Source organism: Pseudonaja textilis, chromosome Z (assembly GCF_049901715.1).
Source record: "Pseudonaja textilis isolate UNSWEBS1 chromosome Z, rPseTex1.2, whole genome shotgun sequence".
Classification (NCBI taxonomy): domain Eukaryota; kingdom Metazoa; phylum Chordata; class Lepidosauria; order Squamata; family Elapidae; genus Pseudonaja; species Pseudonaja textilis.
Genome location: NC_142008.1, coordinates 36,445,659 through 36,471,044, shown reverse-complemented (window position 1 = coordinate 36,471,044; position 25,386 = coordinate 36,445,659). Strand labels below are relative to the sequence as shown.

The 25,386-nt window shown below is 35.6% G+C and overlaps 1 protein-coding gene across 1 annotated transcript in view; it reads right to left on the bottom strand.

Annotated features, from left to right (window-relative positions):
• The window catches only part of DNAH11 (dynein axonemal heavy chain 11), a 191,623-nt gene that overhangs the window by 72,915 nt on the left and 93,322 nt on the right, over positions 1 to 25,386 (bottom strand). The window contains 8 exon segments of the mRNA XM_087918377.1: positions 9,726 to 9,887; positions 11,464 to 11,606; positions 12,272 to 12,395; positions 13,365 to 13,527; positions 15,891 to 16,084; positions 17,613 to 17,774; positions 18,871 to 19,110; positions 21,112 to 21,214. Coding sequence (XP_087774503.1) covers positions 9,726 to 9,887; positions 11,464 to 11,606; positions 12,272 to 12,395; positions 13,365 to 13,527; positions 15,891 to 16,084; positions 17,613 to 17,774; positions 18,871 to 19,110; positions 21,112 to 21,214 — 1,291 coding nt within the window.

The following is a 25,386-nucleotide window of genomic DNA, read 5'->3' as shown; positions in this document are numbered from 1 at the left end:
AAAGGCAAATAATATTATGGCTAATTTGACCTTCTTTAGAAGTAAAATCTTGTACTCTCCCTTTTATTTAATTTAGAATTATTAAATAGCAGTGGATAAACTTATTATCAATAATACTTGTATTTCTATTATTCTTTTTAAAATAATCAGTAGAATGGGAAATATACATATTTAAATGGAACATTTTTTTTCAAGCAGCTCCATGTAGCATGAACAGATCCAGCAATGGCAAACAATATTTAGGAATAATTTTCTATCCATGTTATATTCAGATATTTAATCAAAACGAAGTATATAACAGTAAGAAAGAAATTGGTCAAGGTCAAAGTCACCTGATCAAATAATCTTGGGCAGACCCACCATACATCTTCATGTCTCACTCTGCCATATTCTATAGCAGTTAGAATCATTTGAGGGACAATTGATCACTTGTATTAAGCTGAACACAAGCAAAACCATCCTTTAAATTTAATGTAACATAGTTAGCAACTTAAGGGTGGAAACAGTTCTGCATGGCTCTATCTCTCTTGCATGAAATTTCAATAACAGAGTTATGGATGATCCTTCATATATGTCCTTCATATATGCATGTTAATTGTACAGTATATGTATACTTTTTAAAGAAAAAAATGGTCCAGTAACAACAGCTACGTATGGCATACAATTCTGCATCATGAGCACCACTGCTGAACAAATAGTTAATAAGGTCAGCAAATAACAAAAATTTGGAACAAAAATATGAAAGAGAGAGAGAGAGGGAGAGATGGAGGGAGGAAGGAAGGAAGAAAAAGAAAGAAAAAAAACTCATTGCATCCAATAATATGCATGAAAAATTGCTACTCTGGTAAAAAATTCTGAACTGAGGCCAAAAGCTTCCTTTTGGCTTTATCACTGAAATAATTTCCATCCATGTATCACTCATACATATGTGGAGCTTCTATCAGCAATGTCATAAAATGACAAGCCCAAACACTCAATATGAAAAGCCTATGGACACGTTGTTCCTCTTTGATTTTAGGATATGATACAAAGTTGGCAGCAACTTTTTAAATTTTTATGTACAATTTAATCCACTTAAATGTTCCATCATTGTTTGGCTTTTATAGCCTCTCAATACATGCAGTTACTATGGCTTTTAAATCATGGGGTTGGACCAATTAGAAGTTGAATGAAGGTTCTACTAATGAATGTAATTATAGATCTCGAATCTGTTGTCTCAAGTTTACTGGATAATATAGCTTATGCACTCTAATGACCATTATATGTGGTCAACTGTCCTTAACAAATGGAAATAAATGGTTTCCCCTAGATATTTAAAATCAGTGTACAATAGATAAATTGTATAAATTAAGAGAGAAAGCCAGATCACATCAATAAGCCCTGAGTTGAGAGAAAACTCTACACAGAGGACACATTATTTTTTCCTTTGCAGTAGTTAAATCCCATCTTTCAGATAGGCTAGTAAAAACCTCACGTTCAATACAAAATTCGCTAAACCACACTCTCTTGTGGATATTTACTTGAAATGAATTCCATTATTTTTCTAGGTTATCCAATGCAAACTTGCTTCTTCTCTCTCCCACCATTTGATCTACTTGAACCTGTTGCTAGTTTCTGTTCAGTTCCTACTTGTAAAATTCAAAGGGTGAAATTAATTTGAGATTAAAAACAATAGGAAAAAAGGCTTGTATATTTCAGGCACTGCGGCCTCATCGACTTCAGTGTTGAGCCAAGTATGGCTTCCTTCTTATATCATTGAAGAAATTAATGAAGAAATTCGGAAGAATTAATAATCTTCATTTTGGAAATTTAAAAAATATCAATAGTAATAATGAAAATGGGATAATGATAATTTAATAACTAACTGAATATAATTTTAATAGATAGTATCCAATTCAAGAAGCAACAAAATCTTATTACAATACTTGAAGCTTGGACTTTAGCAATTTTACATTGTCTCTTCCTTTTGTACAGATTAATCTCAATCTTAATTCTTAAAAATATTGATAAAAATTTGATAAAATAACATAATAGCAGTGTGTTTGTGTGTGTATAAAAAAGTCACAGCAGATTATCTATGAACAAAGATTGTACCTATATACAAAGTTAATGTACTTAGTAAAGCTTTTGTTGAAAAATTCTGTTTCTAAACTAAAACAATGTATATATTAATTGTTCATATAATACTATTGTTAAATTAAATTGTAATTTTACATAACGGATGGATCTCTGCATAATGATCTGTATTCTCCCCCCCCACCCCCCCACCAATTAAAACCATATAGAAAGGAGAAAACTTAAATAATGAGAATTCTTAAATTTAACATATTAGGATTGGGATAGCAAGGTTTTTAACTGTATTTTTTTATCCCCAAAAATGTTTAGAACAAGTCACATCACTGCTGATCAAATAAACTTCTTAATTCATATATACCATGATGTACAGAAACACACACAACACATAAGATCACATATATAGACAAACACATTATATATATATACAGGCACTATACATATACACATCACATATCCAGGTCTCTGTGTATATCCAGAAGCCACATTCTAAGAAATAATATATTATTTGAATTAATATATATTGATTAAAATTAGTTGTCTGTAAAGTTTCCATTTATAAAATTAATTGATCCCTCCATCTGTACTTATTAACCATTCTCTCCGTCATAGAAAAATTGCTTCCACAAAAGCACATGTACACATGCATACATATAGACACACCTTTTGCTCCTCCAGCAAAAAAGTAACACTAACAAGAAAAAGGTTTGAACATCAAAATATATATACTGTATTATGACTAATTATTAATATATTCTGAGAGCCATACATGTAGACGCTATACATAAAGTTTACTAGATTATACCGAAAATATAGCCCATAAGGTATACAACATTGTAACAGTATTTTCAACATGTTACCCAAGATCATGTGGCAGATAAGCGACACAAATCCAGGAAAAACAGCTTTAATCACTGGTAAACAAGTGTTACCTTAGCAATCCCACCTTCTCCAAAGCATCTTTTCCCAAAAAGATCTGAAGTAAAACTTCATTTTGATAGACTTTTCTTTTGTGAATTTGTATAATCCATTTTTTAGTTGTCACTATTACCATTTATAATATCCTGCAGCACATAATTTAACTATGTGCTATGTGAATAAGCTTTTAAAAAATGCATTCTCCCTTATTTATTGTAATCTTCTATTATCATTTTTCTTTGAATTTTCCCACATTTAGCATTGTACTATAAAGGATGGAGCCTGAAAAAAATGCCCTATTATTCATATGGTTCATGGTATGCATACATTTATATAGTTTTTATCATTTTTTGCCTGATTTTCATAACTAAGAAGGCTAATCTTTCACAAATAATAATAAAATCTGCAAAGAACTGCTTTAAGTTGCCAAATATTGTAGTTGCCATTATCTTCATTCTCATGGTTCTGCAATACCATCTAACAGAAATAAATATGAAATAAATATATTGGTTCTTCTGCAGATTTATGGATATTGTACAGTTTCTATGAAATTCAGCTTCTCGGCATTAGCTGCATTCTTGGCCAAAATTTTCTTGTATTATATTTCCTACAACTGAAATTTCTCCTTGGTTAACTGCCATAAGTAAAGGTGTATAGGGTGAAAAGGAATGCACTATTATGTATACTATTTTAAGACTAATGTTGACCTTTGTTTTATTAATTTAGTTTTAACAGCCCATACAATAGCTTTATTTTTCATGTTTAACTCAAGCAACTTTTAAAAACTAGAATCAAAAAGTGTGTTTTTAGAAATCCTGTTTATATTTCAGCCAAATTTGTTTTATATGTGTGATAATTTTAAATAATATTTTCTATCACTTTACATAGAACCAGTTAATTACCTTGATCCTCATTGTGTCCATTTTATGAAACAGATGTATCAATATATAACTCTAATCATATTTCTACAAAATTACACACACACACACACACACACAAATTGACTTTGGATGAATATAATTTGAACCAAATAGAACAGAACAAACTCGGAAGTGATAGGACTAAAATATAATCCTTGAATCTTTTAAAAGATATTTACATAGTATGGTATAGGAAGATAAAGACAAGTCTCTCTATGGCCAGTAGATGTCATTGGTCACTCTTTCTAATTTTACAGAATCTGTTTTGTTGCTAGCATTGGTAGAAGTATAGGACTGAAAGAAAAAGAAGAAAAAGATCTAACTACCAATCAAAACTTCTGTTTAAATAGTTTCTAATTCTTTCTATGTAAAAATGAAAATTTTGAGATCTATTGGTATTTTTCAAAAGAAGGAGTTATATTAGTTGTGACTGATATGTAGCAAAGGGAAAAAGTTACAGTACATTTACTGAGCAAGAAAGGGCGTTGGGATTTACCTGACAAGCCCGTTCTCTTTGAGCTGTGAAGAGCATCAGTAGTGGGAGGTGCTTCAGTCTAGGCTGGGCTTAATTTGTGAAATGCTCCTCCTCCTCCACGGGACTCCTCCCCAGTGTTCCCCAGTTTTGGCGAAGACGAGAGAAATAAACACCCTCGTCCTCAATGCCCTAACAAATTCGTTGGCCGAAACAGAACCCCACCAGATGGAAAAAGGGTGGGGCTGGATGCTCTTCACAGCTCAAAGAGAACGGGCATGTCAGGTAAGTATCAACTTTGCCTTCCACAGTATCTATGACTGCCCCCAGATGGGTTAACTGAGTCGATGGTGTTAAATGACTCTTTTTCCAATTTATTGAGAACCTGTGTTGTTGTAGGGATTGTAATGTGTTCTGAGTATCTCTGACTGCTTGATGATAGGAAGATGACAAAATCAAGATGTCATCAAGATAACACTGGAGTCATATGGGGATATCATGGAGATGAGCAGCTAGTGCTGTGCGAACCTTTGTGAAGGTCCTGGGGGCAGAAGCTAGTCCGAAAGGAAGGGCCACATATTCGAAATGGTGGTTATTATAACAGAATCTCAGAAATTTATAGTGGGAAGGCTGAATAGCAATATGTAGGTACGCCTCCGTCAGATCTATGGACGTAAGTACATCATCCTTTCTGATGCAAAGTAAGATAGATTGCAGGGTGTGCATTTTAAACTTGCGATAGACTAAGAAACGGTTGAGACGTTTCAGATCCAATATTGCACTCCACCCCACCGAACTTTTGGGAACAACAAAAAGATGTGAATAGAAACCTCGCCCTCATTGATTGGTAGCTACTGGTTGGATGGCTCGTATGTCCAGTAGATGATGGATAGCTGTTTCCATAAGATTATGTTTAACCGGGATCTCTGGAAACAGGGCATGACACGAAAAAGTCTGGGGGAGTGGACTGAAACTCCAGTGCAAGACCAAATCTGATCATGTTTCTGACCCAGGAATCAGACATTGAGGAGTCCCATTGGTCTGCGAATAATTTAAGGTGTCCGCCAATGGGAGCCGGGTCTGGGGAGTTATCTTGGACACCGGAAAGACCTATTTCCTGCTCCTCAAAAGGATCTCTTGGATTGGCCACCCCTTCTGTTCCTATCCCCGAAGTCGGAGCTCTCTGGCTGCTGCCCTAGTCTGAAAGATGGGGGTCTCTGGTATCTGGGTGAGAAGAATCCCTGATAAAAGGGGCAAAAGGATCCCCTCTGAAAGGATTGAGGGTTTCTAGAATCTGACTTCCGAAAAAGAGAAGGTAGAATTTTCTTTTTGTTTTGGGTTTCAATTAGCAGTGGGTCGAGGGCAGGGCCAAAGAGTCTGTCTCCCACAATAGGAGATGAAGCCAGCTTGCATTTGTACTTAATGTCCGCTTGCCAATGTTTTAACCATAGTAAGCGTTGCGCTGTGACATGTGAGGTAATGGCCCTGGCTGAAAACTTGACTGCATGATAAGTTGCGTCAGCTGAGAATTCAGCGGCTGCTATAAGTTTTGCAATATCTTGGTGCACTCTAATTTTGGAATTAGGGACATGCTCCCGTAAGAGACGGAGCCACCTGAGAGAAGCACGGGTAAAGAAGGAAGTGGCCGTGGCCGCTCTGATAGCCCACGTGTCAGACTGATGGGCCCTGTGTAGGGCAAGCTCGGCTCGTTTTTCCTCCAGCTTTAATGCCTCCAGAGCTTCACTGGGAATGGAGGATGAGGACACTAATCCCATTATAGGTTCGTCTACCTCGGGAATATTCAACAATTTTGAGAAATCAGGGGCCAAATTAAAATATTTCCTGTCATATCCCGTGGGGGCAGGGTACACCGCTGGAGATGCCCATTGTTTCTGTACCAGGTCTGAAAACATGTGAGGAACTGGAATCACATCTGCCTCGACTACTGGTTGGTTGAAAATTAGATCTTCTGGTCCCACTTTTGAAGGAGTTGGAGTGGTAGAAGGGGCCGACTTGCAATGTCTTTTGCCTTAAACAAAAGTGATCTGAATAGTTGTGGGCGGAATAAGCCTGAAAATACCGGTTGATCAGGAATAAGGCTCTCATCCTCAGACATCCCACTTTCTAGGGGGTCTGCTTCTGACAGGGCTGGGTCACTGTCATGTATTGATCCTGACCCAATCTGTTCCATTTGATCAATGTGATCCACTTCTTCTGCCTCCTCCTCCTCCTCCTCCTCCTCCTCCTCCTCCTCCTCCTCCTACTGCGGCCCCTGGAGGGGCATGTCCCCCTTAAACTGTACCTGGGTATAGTGTTGCTCCAATCTGGTCAATGACCTTAGAGATTGAGAATCATAGTTAGTGGCTACTGGGTATTCCCTGGTCAGAACTGCATGTTGAAGACCTACTGCAATTCCCTGGTGGATTGCCAGCTACATCCACACCTTCATTCTCTCTGGAACTTCCTCTGGAAGAATGTTGTCCTGTTGAAGACCAGCAGCCGTTGGAGTGAATGTAGCTTCAGGAGCCCTTTGCGTGGTCTGTGTTCCAGGTAACTGGGCCTGTTGACCCTGGGAAACCAAGCTGTGTCTGGATGAGAAGGAGAGATCTAGGGGAGGAGGAGGATGGGGACAGGTAGACGGTACTGGACTCGGGGGGCAGAAGGTCCTGGGAGGCCCTGTGTGCCTCCCTTGCACACCTATCTATTTGCTTTTCTAATGCTTTATGGTGCCTGTTGGCATCCTTTTCTGAAGCTTTAGAATGACCTTTTGTCTGCTTGGATTTGTGCTGAGATTTAGCTTTGACCCTTGATGTTGAGGGTTGAGGGTTGGGCTACTACCGCCTGCCATTTTGAATTGAAAGAGATGCAGTATGCTCATTATTCAAAGCGATAATCCTGTTGAGGCGGTTGGCAAGCCCAGGGGCCTGATCCAAGAAGGGACCAGTTGCCCTGATAATATCTTATCCTCTTGTTTTGTTTTGTTTTTTTCAATTAAGATATATGTATATATAATATGAGTCATATCACAGTAATAATATCTTTCCTTATTAAGATATTAATACTGAATATTATTATTATTATTATTATTATTATTATTATTGGAGGGAATGAAAGTCACACACACACACACACACACACACACACACACACATACACACATATATAAATTAATAGAGAAACAGCTTGATAGTGTGAATATCCAAACAGCCAAATTAAGAATGCCTGAAGGCCAAGATAATAAAGAGAGGCCTTCAACAACTTCCCTGCACAGGTGGACACAGGCCTGGGTGCTCGCTGTTGTGCCGCTGGGTAAGGCTGTGAGTGTTAAGCCAACAATAATACACGGATGGCCTCAAATCTAATAAGAAAACGAGGTGTAATAATTCCTTAGGTTATCAGAAGGAAAAACCTCTGATTGGGGAGGAAAACTACCTCACACAGCTCAAGTTACAAATAGCATGGCCACGCAGTTTTTTTTTTTTTAAAGGCAAAAACAATGGCCATTATTTTTGGCGCATGCGCGCTTCCTAGCAACAAACTCCCACCCTGTGAAATGCTTCCAACGGCTTCTCCTTGTGGCTAAAAGGAACGGCGGGGGAAGGGGTAGAACGAATTCTTACTGCTTTCCACACCAAGACGGCGTTCTGAGGGGAAAACTCAATGATACGACTCAGATGAGAGCGAAAATGCCCATGCTGCTATTGCCGATATAGAGAAGGGCAATGCAGAATCACAATGGCAGAGGGTAGAACAAGCAGATGGGGAGGCTCGGAGAAATGCCGAAGCCGCCCGCCACTTCAGGCGCGAAACAGCACTGCCCGAAAATGCAAATGATCTCTGACGACCAGATGGAGAGAGCTAACATCAGGAGATCGTAAAGTGATTTGGAGGCTAAAAGCCTGAAAAAATGAACTGGACTATATCCAAGCCTGCTGAGTAATACTCCTGTTTCGGCCAAGGAAGAATAAAAAGCACTGCCTATCCACAACAAGGCTGAGCAAAAACTGGGGAATGCTGGGGAGGAATCCCGTGGAGGAGGAGGAGCATTCCACAAATTAAGCCCAGCCTAGACATGCAGAGACTGAAGCACCTCCCACTACTGGATGCTCTGAACAGCTCATGGGAGAAAGAGCTTTTCATCTTTGAATTTGCTGTTGGGTTTGCTATGGGTTCTCTCCATTGGTTGTGTTTGTCACTTATTAAAAGATAGTAACACACAATTTAGCACTATTCCATCTAACCAATTCCCTCCTGTTTTGCTTCAGAATAGATCTTGTATGCAATCAAGTCTATCATTCCTCTGTCAAGTTAAAACATTAACTATGTTTCTAATCAGATTCTTATTTGTTTTGTTTATCATAAAGAAAGCATTACTTTATTTTTTTTATAATTGTTGGCTTTACAATAGAAAACTCTCTCTATAAAAACAATGAATCTTCTATTCTTATATTACTCTGCCATCATCATTGACATCAAGTCATCATTATTTTTTCTTTAGTGTTTAATCAACTTGTTGTTAATTAAAGTACTTTCTTATTCCATTTGGGCCAGAAAGAAATCAAATATTGAAACTAACTAAAAATCTTGCACAACAGGAGATAGAATTTAGGAACATTTTTCCTGGTGGATCATAACTACTTTTAACAAATTATACAGGAAATAATCATAAAAAAGAAGCTCAATTGCAGAGTTTCATCATCAAAGTTAAATTCTGACTTCCTATTTTTTTAAATATTTCAGATTAGCATGAATGCATTTTGATTGTTTTCTAATTAATTTTACTACCATGAGATAAAAAGTTAAAGACACTTCTACTACTATCTCACTTGATGGGAAAAGGGATTGAAAATGTTCTGATATAAAGTGCCTATTTTCAAAAAATGATAAAAAATTTCTGCTAGGTTAATTTTGACACAATTTTTTTACTCTTAAAATTTAGGAGTGGGTAATTGCAATTATGTGATGATGTTTTGTTTCTTCTATATTCATATATACAACCAAACTAATGTAATTTTAAGAGAAATGCTTCTATTGAAGCTCACAAGCTTTTTAATTTCAGATGATACTGTAAAAGTTCAAAAGGTCTATTAGGATCCTTGCATATTATATTTGCTTCCTTTTCAATTCCTTTTCTTCTTTTTTCACACTTTCAAAGCTATGTTGGAGAAATTGGCTGTATTGTAATACAGAAATATTGTAACCATAGTGAACACTGCAGTTTTAGATGAAGGAAAATATGTGAAGAAACAATAAGTTTTTTCCTCTCCTAGCTTGTCTTATTATTGATCTCCCAGAGAGCGGTGTTGCTTTTGCATATGATTGACGAGCTTGAAATTCTGTACCTTAATCCCAGGCATCTCCTCAATGAACCTCCTGCTGACGGATTCCAGGGCCTCCTGCGGCCACTCATGAAACCAGTCAATAGCTGTGCAGTTAACTATGGCTGGGAACTTCCGAGCTCTAACTCGCAATGTGGAACCGACAGGAGAGAAACACAAAATGATCTGTACAGATGAAGAGAAGCAAAAAAGAAAGGGGGGGGGGAGGAGAGAGAGACTGAAGCATAACATGGTAATCAAAGAGAATAATGCAGTCAACTGTGGTGGCAATGAGCCATTGCTATGAGACTCACAAACAAAAATGCAATTTACCTAGCAGCTAATGAATTTAGGCAAATTAGGATTTTAACTTCAGAAAATGGTGTTTTATTCACTTGCACTGAGTTTTGTACAAATCCTGGATTTGACGCATTTGTGGGTTGCTTCCTGGTTCAGAGCAGTATCAGTTAATAAGGCTCATTTGTGTTAATCAGTGATGCTAAAACTTAATTGTAGCATTCAGTCATCAGAGCAACTCATCTGACATAAATCACTTCTATATTTCTGATTCCATGATGGTTCCACTTGATTAAAGTTATTTAATGCAATATGTCCATTCTTCTTTGGCTACATTTTTGTTTTTAATGCAGATATTGCCATTCTTCAAAGCTTCCTAGTGATATTAGAAAATCTTGCACAGCCAAATAACTGCCTAGCCATTTAAAAATAACCAAAAATTGTATTTAGCTATCCACGTATTCCAATCCTAACAATTTTATTTTGAAAGAGAAATAGATTTGAAAGGGGGCTATTATCCAATTGTGCTTTGAATTTTTCCCCCCTATGCTACTATCCCCTTTTATTTTTCCCTTTTCTTTCTACAAAAACTTACAAAAGTTTTTGAATAAATTAACTGATACATCTTCTCCAGTCCATTGTCTTTACTTATGACCTGTTGGATGTCTGCACTGACACAGCTGCCTCTAATTTTGCACAGTAGGGCATCTGAGAAGTAACAACAAGGCAAGTATGTTTCAAAAGTTTTTTTTAAAAAAACTGTAAAAACAATGTTTTACCTTGGAATTATGAACTATTGGAACATTTGAAAACCAAATAAGGACTTATCTATTGTGGAATACAATGAAAACTTTTCAAATTCTTGCTGCCATATTACTATGTTGAGAAAGGTTCAAGATCATCTGCTGTAAACATTGCTGCCAAATTTACAAGTATGAGATTTCCTTATCTCATCTTGAGATCTCCTAAAATTTTATATGGGATTAATGACATATCACTGATTCTCCATGAAAGACTCAGCAACTAATAAACATTCTGATCATTTTTTAAAAAATAATTTAATGAGCCATCTCATTTGGGGAAGAAATATCCCAATATGCATGGAAACCATTTTGCTATTACATCAGAATGATTAGAGAATATCGTATCCTGATTAATGTACATATCAGATTACTGGTCAAACTTGCAGGCAGATGGAGGCAGATGGATGGTGAAAGGATCTCCTTCTGAGACCTTGATTCATAATTTTTTTAATGCAGATTTTTAAAAAGAAAACTAAGCTCTGTAGGCCTCATTGGGTGAAAGACTGAAATTGGCAAGTTGACTGAGAAATTATGCAGTAAACCAAAGGTCAGATTAGCTTATAGTTATCTCTAAATCAGAAAACAGCAATAAATTCTTATGGAATTATTGAAAGAGATGCAAGTAAACATGCTCTTGTAATATTGGAAGAATTAATTCTTACTTTGAGTTGCAGTCGTACTCTATCTAAAAAGAAGTTCCAACAGTTTTCTCTAGTGTCAGTAAGACCAAGTTCATGTATTTCACTCTTCATTCCTGCAATAATGCTATCTCTATCTTCATCAGTGAACAGATCTGGAATTTCTCCTTGATTAAAGCAGATAAGTGTTGCGGGAAACCGATATAATAAAAAGAATATACATGCATTTACTGTTGATATGTATCTTATAAAAATTTCTAATTTCCGCTATAATGTTGCTTACAGTTATAGGGCTATTAGTTTAGTTTTAAAAAGTTATGATTATATATACAAAATATTTATAGATTCAAAATAAACTATTAAATATAAATATGTACTTATGGCAAAGAATCTTTTACTTCAGCTAAACATGAATGAAATTTCTTTCTTTGACTTATTATATATATTTTCTGGTTAAAAAGCTAGTATTTAAACTGTCAGAGTTATTCCACTATTAATCTAAAGCATTCACATAAACTATGCTTTTTTCACTCCAATAGAGTTTCTATGTTGAACCTATCAATCCATTCAAAACAGTCAAAGTGAACCAGTAGGAATGTATACTTATGCTCTATATAACCTTATGATTGGTTCTCAAGAAACAACATGGCTAGTTTTCAAGCAAACAATGCACAATATTGAACTTACTAGGCTTAATAGATATTTTGTCAAAGCACACCCCACCCACACTGGAAAACATCTCACAGACAAATAACCCCTTTTTAAAGTTCATTGAAACACCTGATAATTTGTCATTGAGAGAATCTCTCAAGAAATGTGTAGGTATAATCACCTGATGCCAACAAGTCATTAATCAGCACAAGAAAGTGTTCATCTGGAACTTGAGCATCTGTCAGCAAAAACACAGTGGGAATGTTCTTGGCACCTGTCTTGATATACAAACTGGCAAGATCTACCTGTAAGGGAAGGAGGTAATTACTCACGTTAACTTAAAATACAGAAACTAGGAGGAAGGAAGCAACTATCAGTGGGAAAAATGCTAGTAATTGGAATGCATTGTTTTTGCATCTCCTCATAATTTATATCCCTTAATGTGACTCATCACTTTCCAGTGATCTTTTTGAAATCTATCATTGATTTGTTTTTTATATAGTGGAAACAGAGAATTCAGATCTGAGTGCTGGAATGGAACTGGAATGGAACTTCTCATTATACATCCTTCACTTATCTTAAAAGTGCTTGTTCATTGTGTTAAGACAACACTAATCATGTTTGTTATTTTAAGTACATAGTTGAAATATCTTGAAAAATCACTTAGATCCAGAAGAAAGGTGCCTGTCTCTCAACAGTTCTATAATTAAGTCTTTATGTGCTTCTCTTACGGTTTGTAAAAGGCTGTGTTACTGTGATAAAAGTTTTGTTGATTTCAGGTAATTTTACTATAAAATTTTCCTAAGAAATCTTCTCAGAGTAGATTCATATGATTAGTAAGTCTATAGTAGGCAACTTAGGTGTAGTTTCATAATATTTAATGTTCCTATAGATAATTGACAGTGAAATAATTTGTAAACAATTCTTCAGTTAAATGGGAAGGTAAATGAACACAAAGCTGACTGAGGAATTCTGAGACTTGAAGTCCACAAGTCTTAAAGTTGCCAAGTTTGGAGACCCCTGGTCTTGCAGAATTGGTTTTCTCTCTTTGTTTCTCTGGAAGACCAGAAATTTAACACATCCAGATAAACTACCGCCATATTTTTAGTGAGTCTGATAAAACAAGCACATGTAACCACCACTTGTCCAAATAGAGCTGCATGCGTGCCTCTCCCCTACTTTCACATCTTGATTCCGAATGGACCCCAGCCTGTTAGGGCTATGGCATGTGGGTTGGGGAACCCTGCTCTAGATGATTGAACATCTGGACATACCTTGAGATCCTCTATTGTGTAGTCTTTTCTCGGTGTAATTTGAAATACTTCAAGAGAGCCAAGGTAGGCAGCTAGTCTTGATAAACTTTGTTTTCCGCTGCCACCCACTCCAATCAAAAGTGCATAACCACAAGAGGACTCCAAGATTCTGTTAATATGACATCTGACAATGAAAAAAAAACCTAGTACATTAGTAGCTGCAGAATAATGTTGCAGTTCTCATATGGGGATATTGCATCTGGCTTGCGCAAAATAGAAACATTTGATTTACTTCAATATATTAACAATTTTTCCTGATAAACATCATGAAAGGTTTTGACATATGATTATTACTCTCTTACTAATATATCCTATTTTTCTATGTGAGCTCAAAGAAGCACATATAGATGATTTTATCCTTATAGCAGTAAGCCTGTAAAGGAGATTTACCTGGAAAATATCCTGTGTACTTTGTAATCAGGTTAACAACAGCAAACAACCCAATCTAACATAGAACAATCAGTAATTTATCATCAATATGTGATATCCATAAGGGTGTGTGAGTATGTGCTATAGTGCAGGGGTTGCCAACCATTTGGACCTCAGGGACCACCAAACTCATAATTTAAATCCCGGGGACTATTAATATGAATTTTGACTGATGGTGGCTTGCTGACATTGGTGGGAGAGAGAGAGAGTGATCTGATCTAACCTCTCTCTCTCCTTCTCTCTCATACACAGACATACAGAAACACACAGAATCAGGGGTAGGATTCAAATTTCTTAACAATCGGTTCTTGGGCATGCCCTAATCTGTGGGTGTGGCCAGGGATGGGATCTGACTGGTATAACTACCAGTTCTGTCTATTGGCGTCGCACGTGCATGCGCGAGTCTTGCAAGTGCAATTTACAACCTGCTGAGCTGCCCAGACAGCTGAGCAGTGCTGCGTGCAAATGCACAGCGGTTGGAAAAGCCCCCTTTTCCTGCTTTTTCAACTGCAGCTGTGTCACGCAAAGCAGCTGCAGTTGAAAAAGCAGGAAATAAAAGTTAGGTAAGAGCTTGGGCGGCGGGTGGGCCACAACAGCATCAGACATAGAACCGGTTCTATGCCTGTTGCTCTTCGGAGCAACTGGTTCTACAGAGGTGGACAGAACTGGTAGAAACCCACCCCTGAATGTGGCTTGGTGATCATGTGATTGGCTAGGCATGCTTGTATGTAAATATTATAAATATTTATGTAAATATTGATTTTGTTTTATAAAAGAAGAGCAACTTTTACCCCAAATCAGGTAAAGCAGGCAGGTAGATTGAGTTGCTCACAGAATCACAGATTCACTTAGAGATCTGTGTTTCTGCCATCAGCTATCTGAGTCTGCAACTGAATAATAGAACCTTCAGTCCTAAGGGAGGTTCTAAAGATCTAAAGATTAGAAGAAAGCAAGAAATCCAACAATTTCTTGCTTTCTAACTAATCTAAATCTCCCAGCACAGCAGAACAGCTGATGGTGGGGGAAAAAGAAAAAGGAAAAATAGCAACTTAACAGGCAAGTTTGCCAGGTAAGGAGTGAGTGGATGGGGAGGGTTTCCGCGGGCCATGTGGGCAGTGCAGCCTTGTGTTCCCACACAGCCTGGATCAATTGCTTTGGGGAATGCTATGGGGGTGACATTTCTCTGTGGACCACCACAATTTTCTTGCGGACCACCAGTGGACCACGGCCTACCAGTTGGCAACCACTGCTATAGTGTCAAAATTAACAAAATTGTTGATGAAAACTGTGAAGCAAATTCTGCTCCCTTTTAACAAATGCATTCTGTCCCATGTATAAAAGGAATCAACCATCTGGCAACCATCTTGTGCATTTTAACACTTCCTTGATAGTGAAATGATCAGCTGGATTTTGTTTTTGATTTTACTGGAAAATAGATAAGCAAATAGGTGTGGGTATGTATATGTTATATGAAAGATAATAAGCAAACAGTAAGAAATATTTCTAGTTTCAAATATCATTTTCATAAGGACATTATACATGAGGCTACAGGGAATACTGAGGGCCAGATTTCTGAAAGGCCCAATTGTAAGGCTTAATCAAATCAATTTGCTTTTTAAAATACCTTAAATGTAAAAAGGAACCCTCTATGGGGCTTGGAAAATCACAAAGTATATGTTCAAAGGTTGCCCCAGATCACACTTTTTGTATCATTATTATACCAATGAATGTGCAGGAGGTGTGGTGGTGCAGTGGTTAGAATGCAGTACTGCAGGCTAATTCTGATGATTGCAGTTTGTCAGTTAGATTCTCACTGGGTCAAGGTTGACTTGGCCTTCAATCCTTCCGAGGTCAGTAAAATGAGGAGCCAGATTGTTGGGGGCAATAAGCTGACTCTGTAAAGTGCTTAAAAAGATTGTAAAGCACTGTAAAACAGTATATAAGTTTAAGTGTTATTGCTAGTCCTACTCAGCAGCAGAAGATTTTTATGCCTTGTTCATGTTTCTCTCTCTATAAATAAATAAATCCAAATATAAAACACCCCATATAAACACTTACACATGCTGAATAGCATCCTCAAATAAAACTAAGTTCATTGATGCATTTATTTCATTGTAGTTTTCTAGAGCTTCAAGGAGTATCTTCCTCAGCATTTCCCAGTCTTTGACAGGCATATAGTTATGGTCTGCCACACCATTTGCAAAATGACAGTAAATAAGAGGTTTTTGAAGAAGAATATGATCTTCCACATCCTAGTAAGTTAGCAACATGACATCGAAAAAAGAAAGTTAATATTCTGAAATGAATTGCAAATTATTTTGCTAGTCAATCATTTATTGTTGATTAACCATAAGGCCACATCAAATATCTTCTAAAAAAAGTTTCAATGTCAAAACATTTTATAGTTGCCGCAACCAAAGATTTTATTCTTAATCTCATGTAACCTTCTTTAACAATATTTATTTGGATAAAATGAATAAGAATTTCTATAACTGAGCAATTTACCATTTAAAAATAATTTATTTCCCAATGTACACTATGATATAGATTTTCTTAATTTTTTTCTAGCAGCTTTCTTGTGAATTCAAATGAAGCAGTTCATTTCACTAATGGCAGAAGAATCTATAGGTGGCTGTTTACAAAAACTGTCACCTATATTCTCAGTCTATGAACTGATCATAATATATTTATCATTTATTAATTTTGGTACATGTTCTTTTTAATTTTTATTGTCAGTGATTAATGTTTGTCTGTTTTTCCCTTCATTTTTCTTTTTTCTCCTATTTTGGAGACAAAAATTTAAGAGATAATTTAAAAACATTAAAAAGATAATGACAGCTAAGAGTGCCAGCTTTAGCATTACAGCAGCAGTGATCCATATGGACAACTGAGTTAGCATTATAGGTTTCTGCCATTATAGCTTTAATTATGTATACCTTATAAAAGGAAATCAGAGTGTTCAAGATCCTGGTGTGGAAGGAGGCTCTAACTGCTTTGTTTCACAAGGGAGAAAGGAATAATAATTTAAGCTTTCTCTGAACATTCTTTTCTTCAAAACTATTTTTCCCTACTTCAATAAGCCTACTTATTGAAGTGGGAAACTAAAACTAAAAAAGCAGATTATTTAAAAATAAATAAAAGAATTTAAATAGTTAAACTCTTTTTTTTTTGCTTGACTGTATTCCAAATTTTCTCATTTACTAATGCCCATCAGTTAACTCTGCAAGAAATTAAAATATATGTAGTTAAACAATATATTTCCTATGCAGAACAACTATCTATAAAGAACATTTTATTTTCTTCTTACTATAAATATATGTGGAATAAGGGTGAATTAGTTTTATAATGATCTGGGAATATGCTGTTTCATGACACAATTTTAAAGGCAACCATACATCAAAAAAGTTAAAAAGACACGCTGTTTGGGATCTTCACAAATTATTAAAATTCCTTTTAGTTAGAATAAAATAATATTGCTATAAACAAAACAAAACAAAACCCTGCTTAGCAGTCAGAGATTTCACCGACAGGATGCCTTTTTCCTGAAAAGAGCATAAATATGGGGCTCCTAATGAACTCTTTCTTCTCAAACCAAACAGTAATCCTATGTCTTTATTTACTGTAGATGTATTTTAAATGCTTATGGTTATAAAAGAAAGTAGTATGTTATATTAAAGTTTTTGTTGCAAGTATTTGTATTTCATTTCTTTTTCTTGGAACTTAAAAGATTAAAAGAATTTCCAACTAATTAGTGGTAGATATTTAGTACTAGTTATTTACCTCAAAATATTTATGTGCAGTATCTATCAACTTTTTATAAAACAAATTGTAATCTTTTTCTTCTATCAATTTATCTCCATAAACACGTGAAGACTCATGAAGCCACAAACGAACAAGATCATGTGGATGCTTCAGACACTCCAGTTTAGCAAACCGTATCCCCTTAAATAAAAAAAGGAAGTATCATAATACACAATTAGCAAGATATGCAGAACATATAAACTGGTACCAGCAGCTCGCTTTTTAAACTGAGAACTGCATGTAAACTATACCTTCCAACAATTGCATGCCCAGCTATTTTGGGACTGCTTTTTCCTAATCTTATTTACATTCAAAATAATTTTTTTTCTTTGTGATTATGCCAAACTATCAAGGTGAGAGTGGGCACCAATACATACATTCTTAAGACAATCTTAAATGAATGAAGGCCCAAGTTAAGTTCTGACACTATGGTATTACAACCAATATTTCTCCTTGTCTTCAAATAGAATCACATTTATTTTAAATGCAATAAATTGATTTCCTCAATCTATCAGAATGGAGCTAGAAGAGACTTTGGAGGTCTTTTAGTCAAGGCCCCTGCTCAAGCAGAAGACCCCATACCATGTGATTGTTTAGTCTCTTCTAAAAATCTCAAGTGATGAAGCAGCTACAACTTTTGATGGCAAACTGTTCTACTGGTTTAGCTCTCCTCACTGTTAGGAATTTTGGGTTGCTTCTCTCCTTGATTAGTTTCCATCCATTGTTTCTTAGTTTAGTTTTACTTTATTGTCATTGCACCTCATACAACGAAATCAAACACCATCTTCAGTGCACATCATGACCATGACCATGAAAATAAACACAAACACACATGCTTCACCCTTCCCACATTGAACCGGAAATGCCCAACACCACACCAACACTGCACTATATAGCAGTCCTGTTCTCTGGTGTTTTGGAAAATAAATTGACCCCCTCCTCTTTGTGGCAGTCTTTCAAATACTGGAATATTACTACTGTCCTCCCTATTCCATTTTTCTCTAGTCTAGCCAATCCCAAATCCTGCAACCATTATTCATATGTTTTAGTTTCCAGGCCTTTAATCATTTTAGTTGTTTTTCTTTGCAATTTTTCAAAAGATCAGCATCTTTTTTGTAACATGGTGACCAAAACTGGATGCAGTATTTCAGGTGCAGCTTATTAAGAATTTATAAAGCATTATTAAATAAATTCAATTTTTGCATGCAAATAAGTAAGAGTATTACTCCTTACAGACCTGGAAGATGTTAGAGAGATCTCGGAGGTTGAAAATGTAGTGGAACTTAATAGCTGTGGGGAGAAAGCTCTGAACCATTGTCTGGTGAAGCCATATTGCAGCTTGAATCAAGGAAGGTCCATGATTTAATATAGATGAGTTAAAATTATATAGCTGAAAATGGAAATCAAGAATCTTGCCATAGATGGTGCTCAGAGCATCAGCAGAGGGAAAATTCATAGCAAACACAGCAAAATGCCTCTAAAATATGAAGATATTAGGTTTTAGTGATACTGTTATATGAATAGCTACTTAAGAACACAATTGTGAACAAAGGACAATAGTTAATAAGATATATTTGGCATAAGAATCCTCATGCAATTTTATTTTCAGGTCTACAAAAGAGCTATTTCTAAGTAAACGATTTCATATGGTGCTCACATAAACAATAAAAATGAAAAAAGAAATCTAGGTATTACTGCCCAAGTATGTAAATTCTTATATTACCACAAAGGTTCACTGTCCTATTGCAAGACTTTGATGTCCAATCCAAGGACACTGTGTTATTCTAGTCCATTATCTAAGGTCATAAGGTGGTCTGTTTAGTTCTATTTTCCAGAACTTTTCACTAAAAAAATCCATCCCTGTTTACATGATGTATATGGAATAACTACACCTGCTTAATAGCAACTAGATCTATTATGGTTCTATTGGAGGCTGTTATTTGAAGAAGAGAAATAAATGCTATGAAAACATGATGGGACAGAGAATTGAGCTCCTTTCATGGTCCAAATACCTAATCTGCACTCCAGGAAGTAGCGGAGCTTTAATTGCATGGTTTTAGCTGTCATCTTGACTTTTCTAACCCTCCCCCTAGTGGGTATCCCTGATTACTATGCTGAATTTCAGGTTTTAAAGTGGTAGAAAATAGAATAACAACCCTATTTGTTTAAGCTCTCTATTCAGACATGCTTTCACTCAGATAACCCTCATGTTTATAAACACCTCTGTCCTCATAGAAATGAACAAAAATTGTGAGGTGTTTTAATGAGTTGGAAGCTATGCATACTACTATACTGGCAGATCTTCTTTTGCTATCTGTCAGTCTCCTGTTTCCACCAGAGTAGAAACTGATATGCTCCACATTTATCTTTATTTTTATTTATTTATTTAGATTTGTCAATCGCTTACAAGATAATAGGTATAAGTATATACATAGTTATGGATATATGAAATGGGTACATATAAGAAAAATAAAAGAAACAATAGGACAGGGACGGTAGGCGCGTTGCTGCGTCTATGCACGCCCCCTACAGACCTCTAAGGAAAGGGGTGAGGTCAATAGTAGACTGTCTAAGGTTAAAGTTTTTGGGTTTGGGGAAGAAACCACAGAGTCAGGTAGAGTATTCCAGACATTGACCACTCTGTTGCTGAAGGGGTATTTCCTGCAGTCAAGTTTGGTGCGGTTAATGCCTTTCATAGTCATCTTGAAGAAAAAATAACGGTCTTTGCATTCTTCTGTTTAAAAATGCATTCATCTGCCTAGATTAAAAAATTCCAAAGGCAGTAACAATAACAATAAAACTAAAAACTTTGGGGATTATTCTGAAAAAAACATTTTTAGTGGCCTTCTACTGAAGGGCCTCATTTTGGTGTTCTCATGATTAACAACTGATAGCTATGTTCAGTCTCTTTGCGTTACTAGAATTGTTTTGTAAGCTAAAGAGTCATTTGACAAGTCTTTTGTAAACTGAAATAAATTTTAGGCAGCTGTTTATATTTTAAATATATATGCTATGTTGTTTTATGCTGTTCTGTTCTGTTGTGATAGTTATTTTATTATTACATTATATTATATATTATTATATGACAAAGGTTCAAACAGTCAACAGATGATTTTTCCCAGTAATAAAGTATGGCTGTGAGAGTTGAACCACAAGGAAGGCTAAGGGCTGAAGAATTGATGCTTTTGGATTGTGGTAATGGAGAAGACTCTTGAAAACCCTTGGACTGCAAGAAGATCAAATCAGTCAATTCTAAAGGGAGTCAACTATTCTTTGGAAGGATAGATACTGAAGCTGAAGCTCAAATATTTTGGCCACCAGATGAGTCATTAGAAAAGCCTTGCTGTTTGGAAAGATTACAGGCAAAAAGAGAAGGGGATGAAAATATAAGATGGCTTGGGTCCAAAGAGTTAGATAAAAGTTTGTGACTCAACAACAACAGGAAATATATTTCAAAAAATCCAATTCATAATCTTACTTGAAGTCGTGGGTTGATGGTAAAACTGCCAACAGTGGGGTTCATGCAGGCAACATACTGACAATGATTAATTTCTTTCACAGTTAATGTCTGCCTATCATACCTAGGGAGACAAAAGGTGTTTTTAATATTTATGATTGATTTAAAAGCAGAACATCCTCCTAGATAATAAACATGTTGGTCTCACACAATAGATATGGCCATCAGCATCCATCAGTAATTAAACAAACCTAAATCTCTAGAAAACAAATACTACTATATTTAAAATTTTATAGAAATTTGGAAAAGCGTAAATGAAATGTTATGTACAACATAGCATAACAAGCATTTTCATCATAAAGAATATATATTTGAGTTCAACATGTTAACAATTTCTTTTCTTTTTTACAATTTTTTATTTAACATTTATGCAATTAAAAACAAACAAACAGAGAGGGGAGGAGCTGGCATCCTGACGGTATGATCTGCAATCGAGCTCCAAGATTGCAGCCAATATCTCAGCCCCTGGTTGGTCCAAACGGACCTAAACCGTCCTGTAGAGACGGTGATAGTGAAGGGCACATCCTGTGGATCTCAGGGACATCACAAAGTCCCTGGTTGATCCAGGAGAAGCCCTTTTGCCAGTGGCTGAGAGGCAGCTTTAAAGCTGCTGAAGCTGGGACAGCTCCGGAACAGAAGAGACTGAAATAAAAAGTGTGTCGTCTTGGGTGAGAACTTTTTTTTTTTACTATTACTCTGAGACTTAAAGGACACCCTAAGAAAAAGGGAAATCTGTAAAAGTTTTGACATAACTGAGTAAGCGGCGGTCTTTAAATGGAAATGTCAAAGTGAGGCTTGGCTTTTTATTTTTTTACTTTTTTTTTCTACTGGACTTTTATCATGATTTAGCCCTGTTAACTGGACTGGTTTTTTTTCATATATACAGTTATTCTTTCTTCTCTCTTTTGATTTTTTAATTTTTTAGATTAGAGGCTCCCTTTAGCAATCCCTTTTTCTTTTCTTTTTTATATACATATATATTCTTTCCCCCTTTTAATTCCTATTATGTTCTATTTGGGAAGTGGGGGGAGTGAGAACAAAGAGACTTTGTAACACTGCCAACTAGAGGCTTGAAAATATTCTACTTGAAGTTGAGAGAACTGTGAAAGCTGTGAAAACTCCCAATTGGAATAAGGTGTAAAGAACCTGAAGAAAATTTCTCTCTCATTCTCTTTTTATTATTATTATTGGGCTTTTTTCCTTTTTTTATCTCCATTTTTTACCTTGGATTACAACTGACTATTTTATAATTGGATTAAGGTCTTGAAGAACCTGAAGAATGTTTTTTTCTTTTCTTTTGTTCTTTTTTTTATTATCATTGGGCTTTTTCCTTCTTTTTATTTTTTATTCTTTATTGTGGATTATTTCATAATTGGATTAGGGTCCAGAAGAACCTGAAGAATTTTCTTCTTCTCTTTTTCTTTTTTCCTTTTTACCATTGATCTTTTTACTATTGGGCTTTTCCATTTTGGATTATAATTGGCTACCTTACCAGCTGGATTAAAGTTTAAAAAGAATTTGAAGGTCTTGAATCGTTTAAAATGAGTAGGAAACTCATACCTTCTGGCGTCTCTACCTCTACTTCTGCCTCCCCACCATCTGGAGGACAACGTTTAATCCAGACAATGTTAAAGCAAGATAAAGAACAAGAAAAAGTGACTTTACAGATGATTATGCAAGGAATCCAAGATCTCAAGATAAAATCAGATACTATTGAACAAAGAATAGAGAAGACCGATGAAAAAGTGGAAAATATTCAACAAATGATGGCGAAGTATGATGAGAGATTCCAAAAAATTGAAGAAGAAGGTAAACAAAGAGAGGAGAAGATTGGAAATATTGACAGCAGATTAACAGTGGTTGAACAAGATAAAAGTGGGATGCTGAAGTGGGAGATGGAGAGGTCAGAATTCTATCTCAGATTTCAAAATATAGAGGAAGAAAAAGGACAAAATTTGGCTGCGATAATGATAGAAATTTTGGCTGATGCTTTGGAAATAACAGAGGAAAAGATGGTGGATGGAGTAGACAAGGTATACTGAGTTTTCACAAGATATGTGATGAGAAATAACTTACCAAGAGAAGTCCACATCAGATTTACCAAAAAATCCATCAAAACACAAATATTACAAGCGGTAAGAGAGAAGACGTTGAAATACAAAGGCAAAGAGATCATGGTTTTAAAACAAATACCCAGAAGAGTGAGAGAGAAGAGAATATTGATTCTTGACCAAAATGCTATTGAAAAAGGAGGTGAATTATAGATGGCTGATTCCAGAAGGACTAATGTTTACGTGGCAAGAACAGAGACATAGAATTGATTCAATTGAGAAAGCAGAACTTTTCTATGCAGAATTTTTCGGAAGGAGAGAGGAAGAGGCAGAGAAAGAGGTCTCATTAATTGAATTCCAAGAGGAACAAATGGGGACTCAAAAAGAAGAAGATGCAGTAGGTGGACAGGTGGAGATCAAAGAACAACGTGAACCAAGATCTACGAGAGCTGTCAAACCTAACTACAAAATATAATCATGGAAGAGAAAAAACTGATTACAATTAATATAAATGGACTTAATTCAGCTGTTAAAAGAAGGAAAAATTTTCATAAATTAGGGAAATTAAAGCTTGATATAATTTGTTTACAAGAAGTACACTTAAAAAACAACATGAACAATTGTTAGTACAGACAAAATTAGGGAAAATATTTACTTCTTTGACTCAATGTAAGAAAAGAGGAGTGGTTTTATATATTAAAGAGGCTACCCCAGCAAAATTGATTTATACTGATGAAGATGGAAGAGTATTAATGGTGGAAATAATGGACAACAATATAAAAATACTCTTGATTGCAATTTATGCTCCGAATGATAAACAAGAAGAATTCTATAAAAAACTACACATGAAAATAACTGGACTGGACTATGCCAATATAATTATGATGGGAGACTTTAATGGAATTGTAGACAATAAACTGGACTATATAGCAACAACAACAAAGCAAAATAGAAAGATTCTCCCTAAATCCTTTTTTTAAATGACAGACGAATTAACCTGCTAAAACTAAACAATACACTTTCTATTCAAATAGACATTTATCATGGTCCAGATTAGATATGATATGGATCTCAACAGAACTAATATCTAATATTCAAGAAACAAACATTGAAACAAGTACTTGGGCAGACCATAATCCAATGACAATTAAATGGAAAGGACGAAAAAAAAGATCGAGATGGACGTTAAATAATACTATTTTAAAGGAAAAAGATTTTACACAATGGATGGAGAAAAAATTGGCCTTTTTCTTTAGAGAAAATAAAATAAAAATAAAAATTCAGAATGTCTGGGACACAATGAAGGCATATGCTAGAGGCTTGATAATAGACTATATAAGAAAAAAGAACATCAGGAAAAGGCAAGCCACTAAAGTTTTAGAAGATGAGTATAAAAGACTTGAAAAAGAACTACAGAAAATGCAGCAGAAAAAAGACAAACTAAAACCGGACATAATCAAACATAAAATGGGCCAAATGGACCAGAAAGAAGAATTGGCACAGAAAATTAGAAGTGCTAAACAGAACTATTTTGAAGATGCAAATAAACCAGGTAGATGGCTAGCATATAAATTGAGAAAGTAAAAAGAATCAAGGAAAATATCGCAGTTAATAGATGACCAAGGCCAGGTTTGTCATGGTAATAAGGAGAAAAAGGAAATTATTCAAGACTTCTATGGGCAACTATATAAGCAAGAGAATATTGATGAGGAAAAAGTCAAACAGTATTTACAGAATGCTAACCTACCTAAGATATCTAAAGAGACTGAAGAAATGTTAGAAAGTAATATAACAATGATGGAATTAACTGAAGCACTTAAGAAACAAAATAATGGGAAAGCACCAGGTCCAGATGGGCTTCCGGCAGAATTCTATAAAACACTACAAGAATCATTGAGCATTCCATTGTTAGAAGTCATGAATGAAGCTATGTCAAAGAAGATGATACCTAAAACATGGTCAGAGGCTTATATTACACTTATTCCAAAAGAAGAGGCTGATCCACTGCAAATTAAGAACTATAGACCTATCTCTTTATTAAATGCAGACTATAAAATCTTTGCTTCAATTTTAGCAGAAAGACTTAAAAAATATTTAAATAATTTCATTCATCCAGATCAAAATGGATTTCTGCCAAAGAGACAAATTAGAGACAACATGAGAGTAATCCTGGATACTTTGGAAT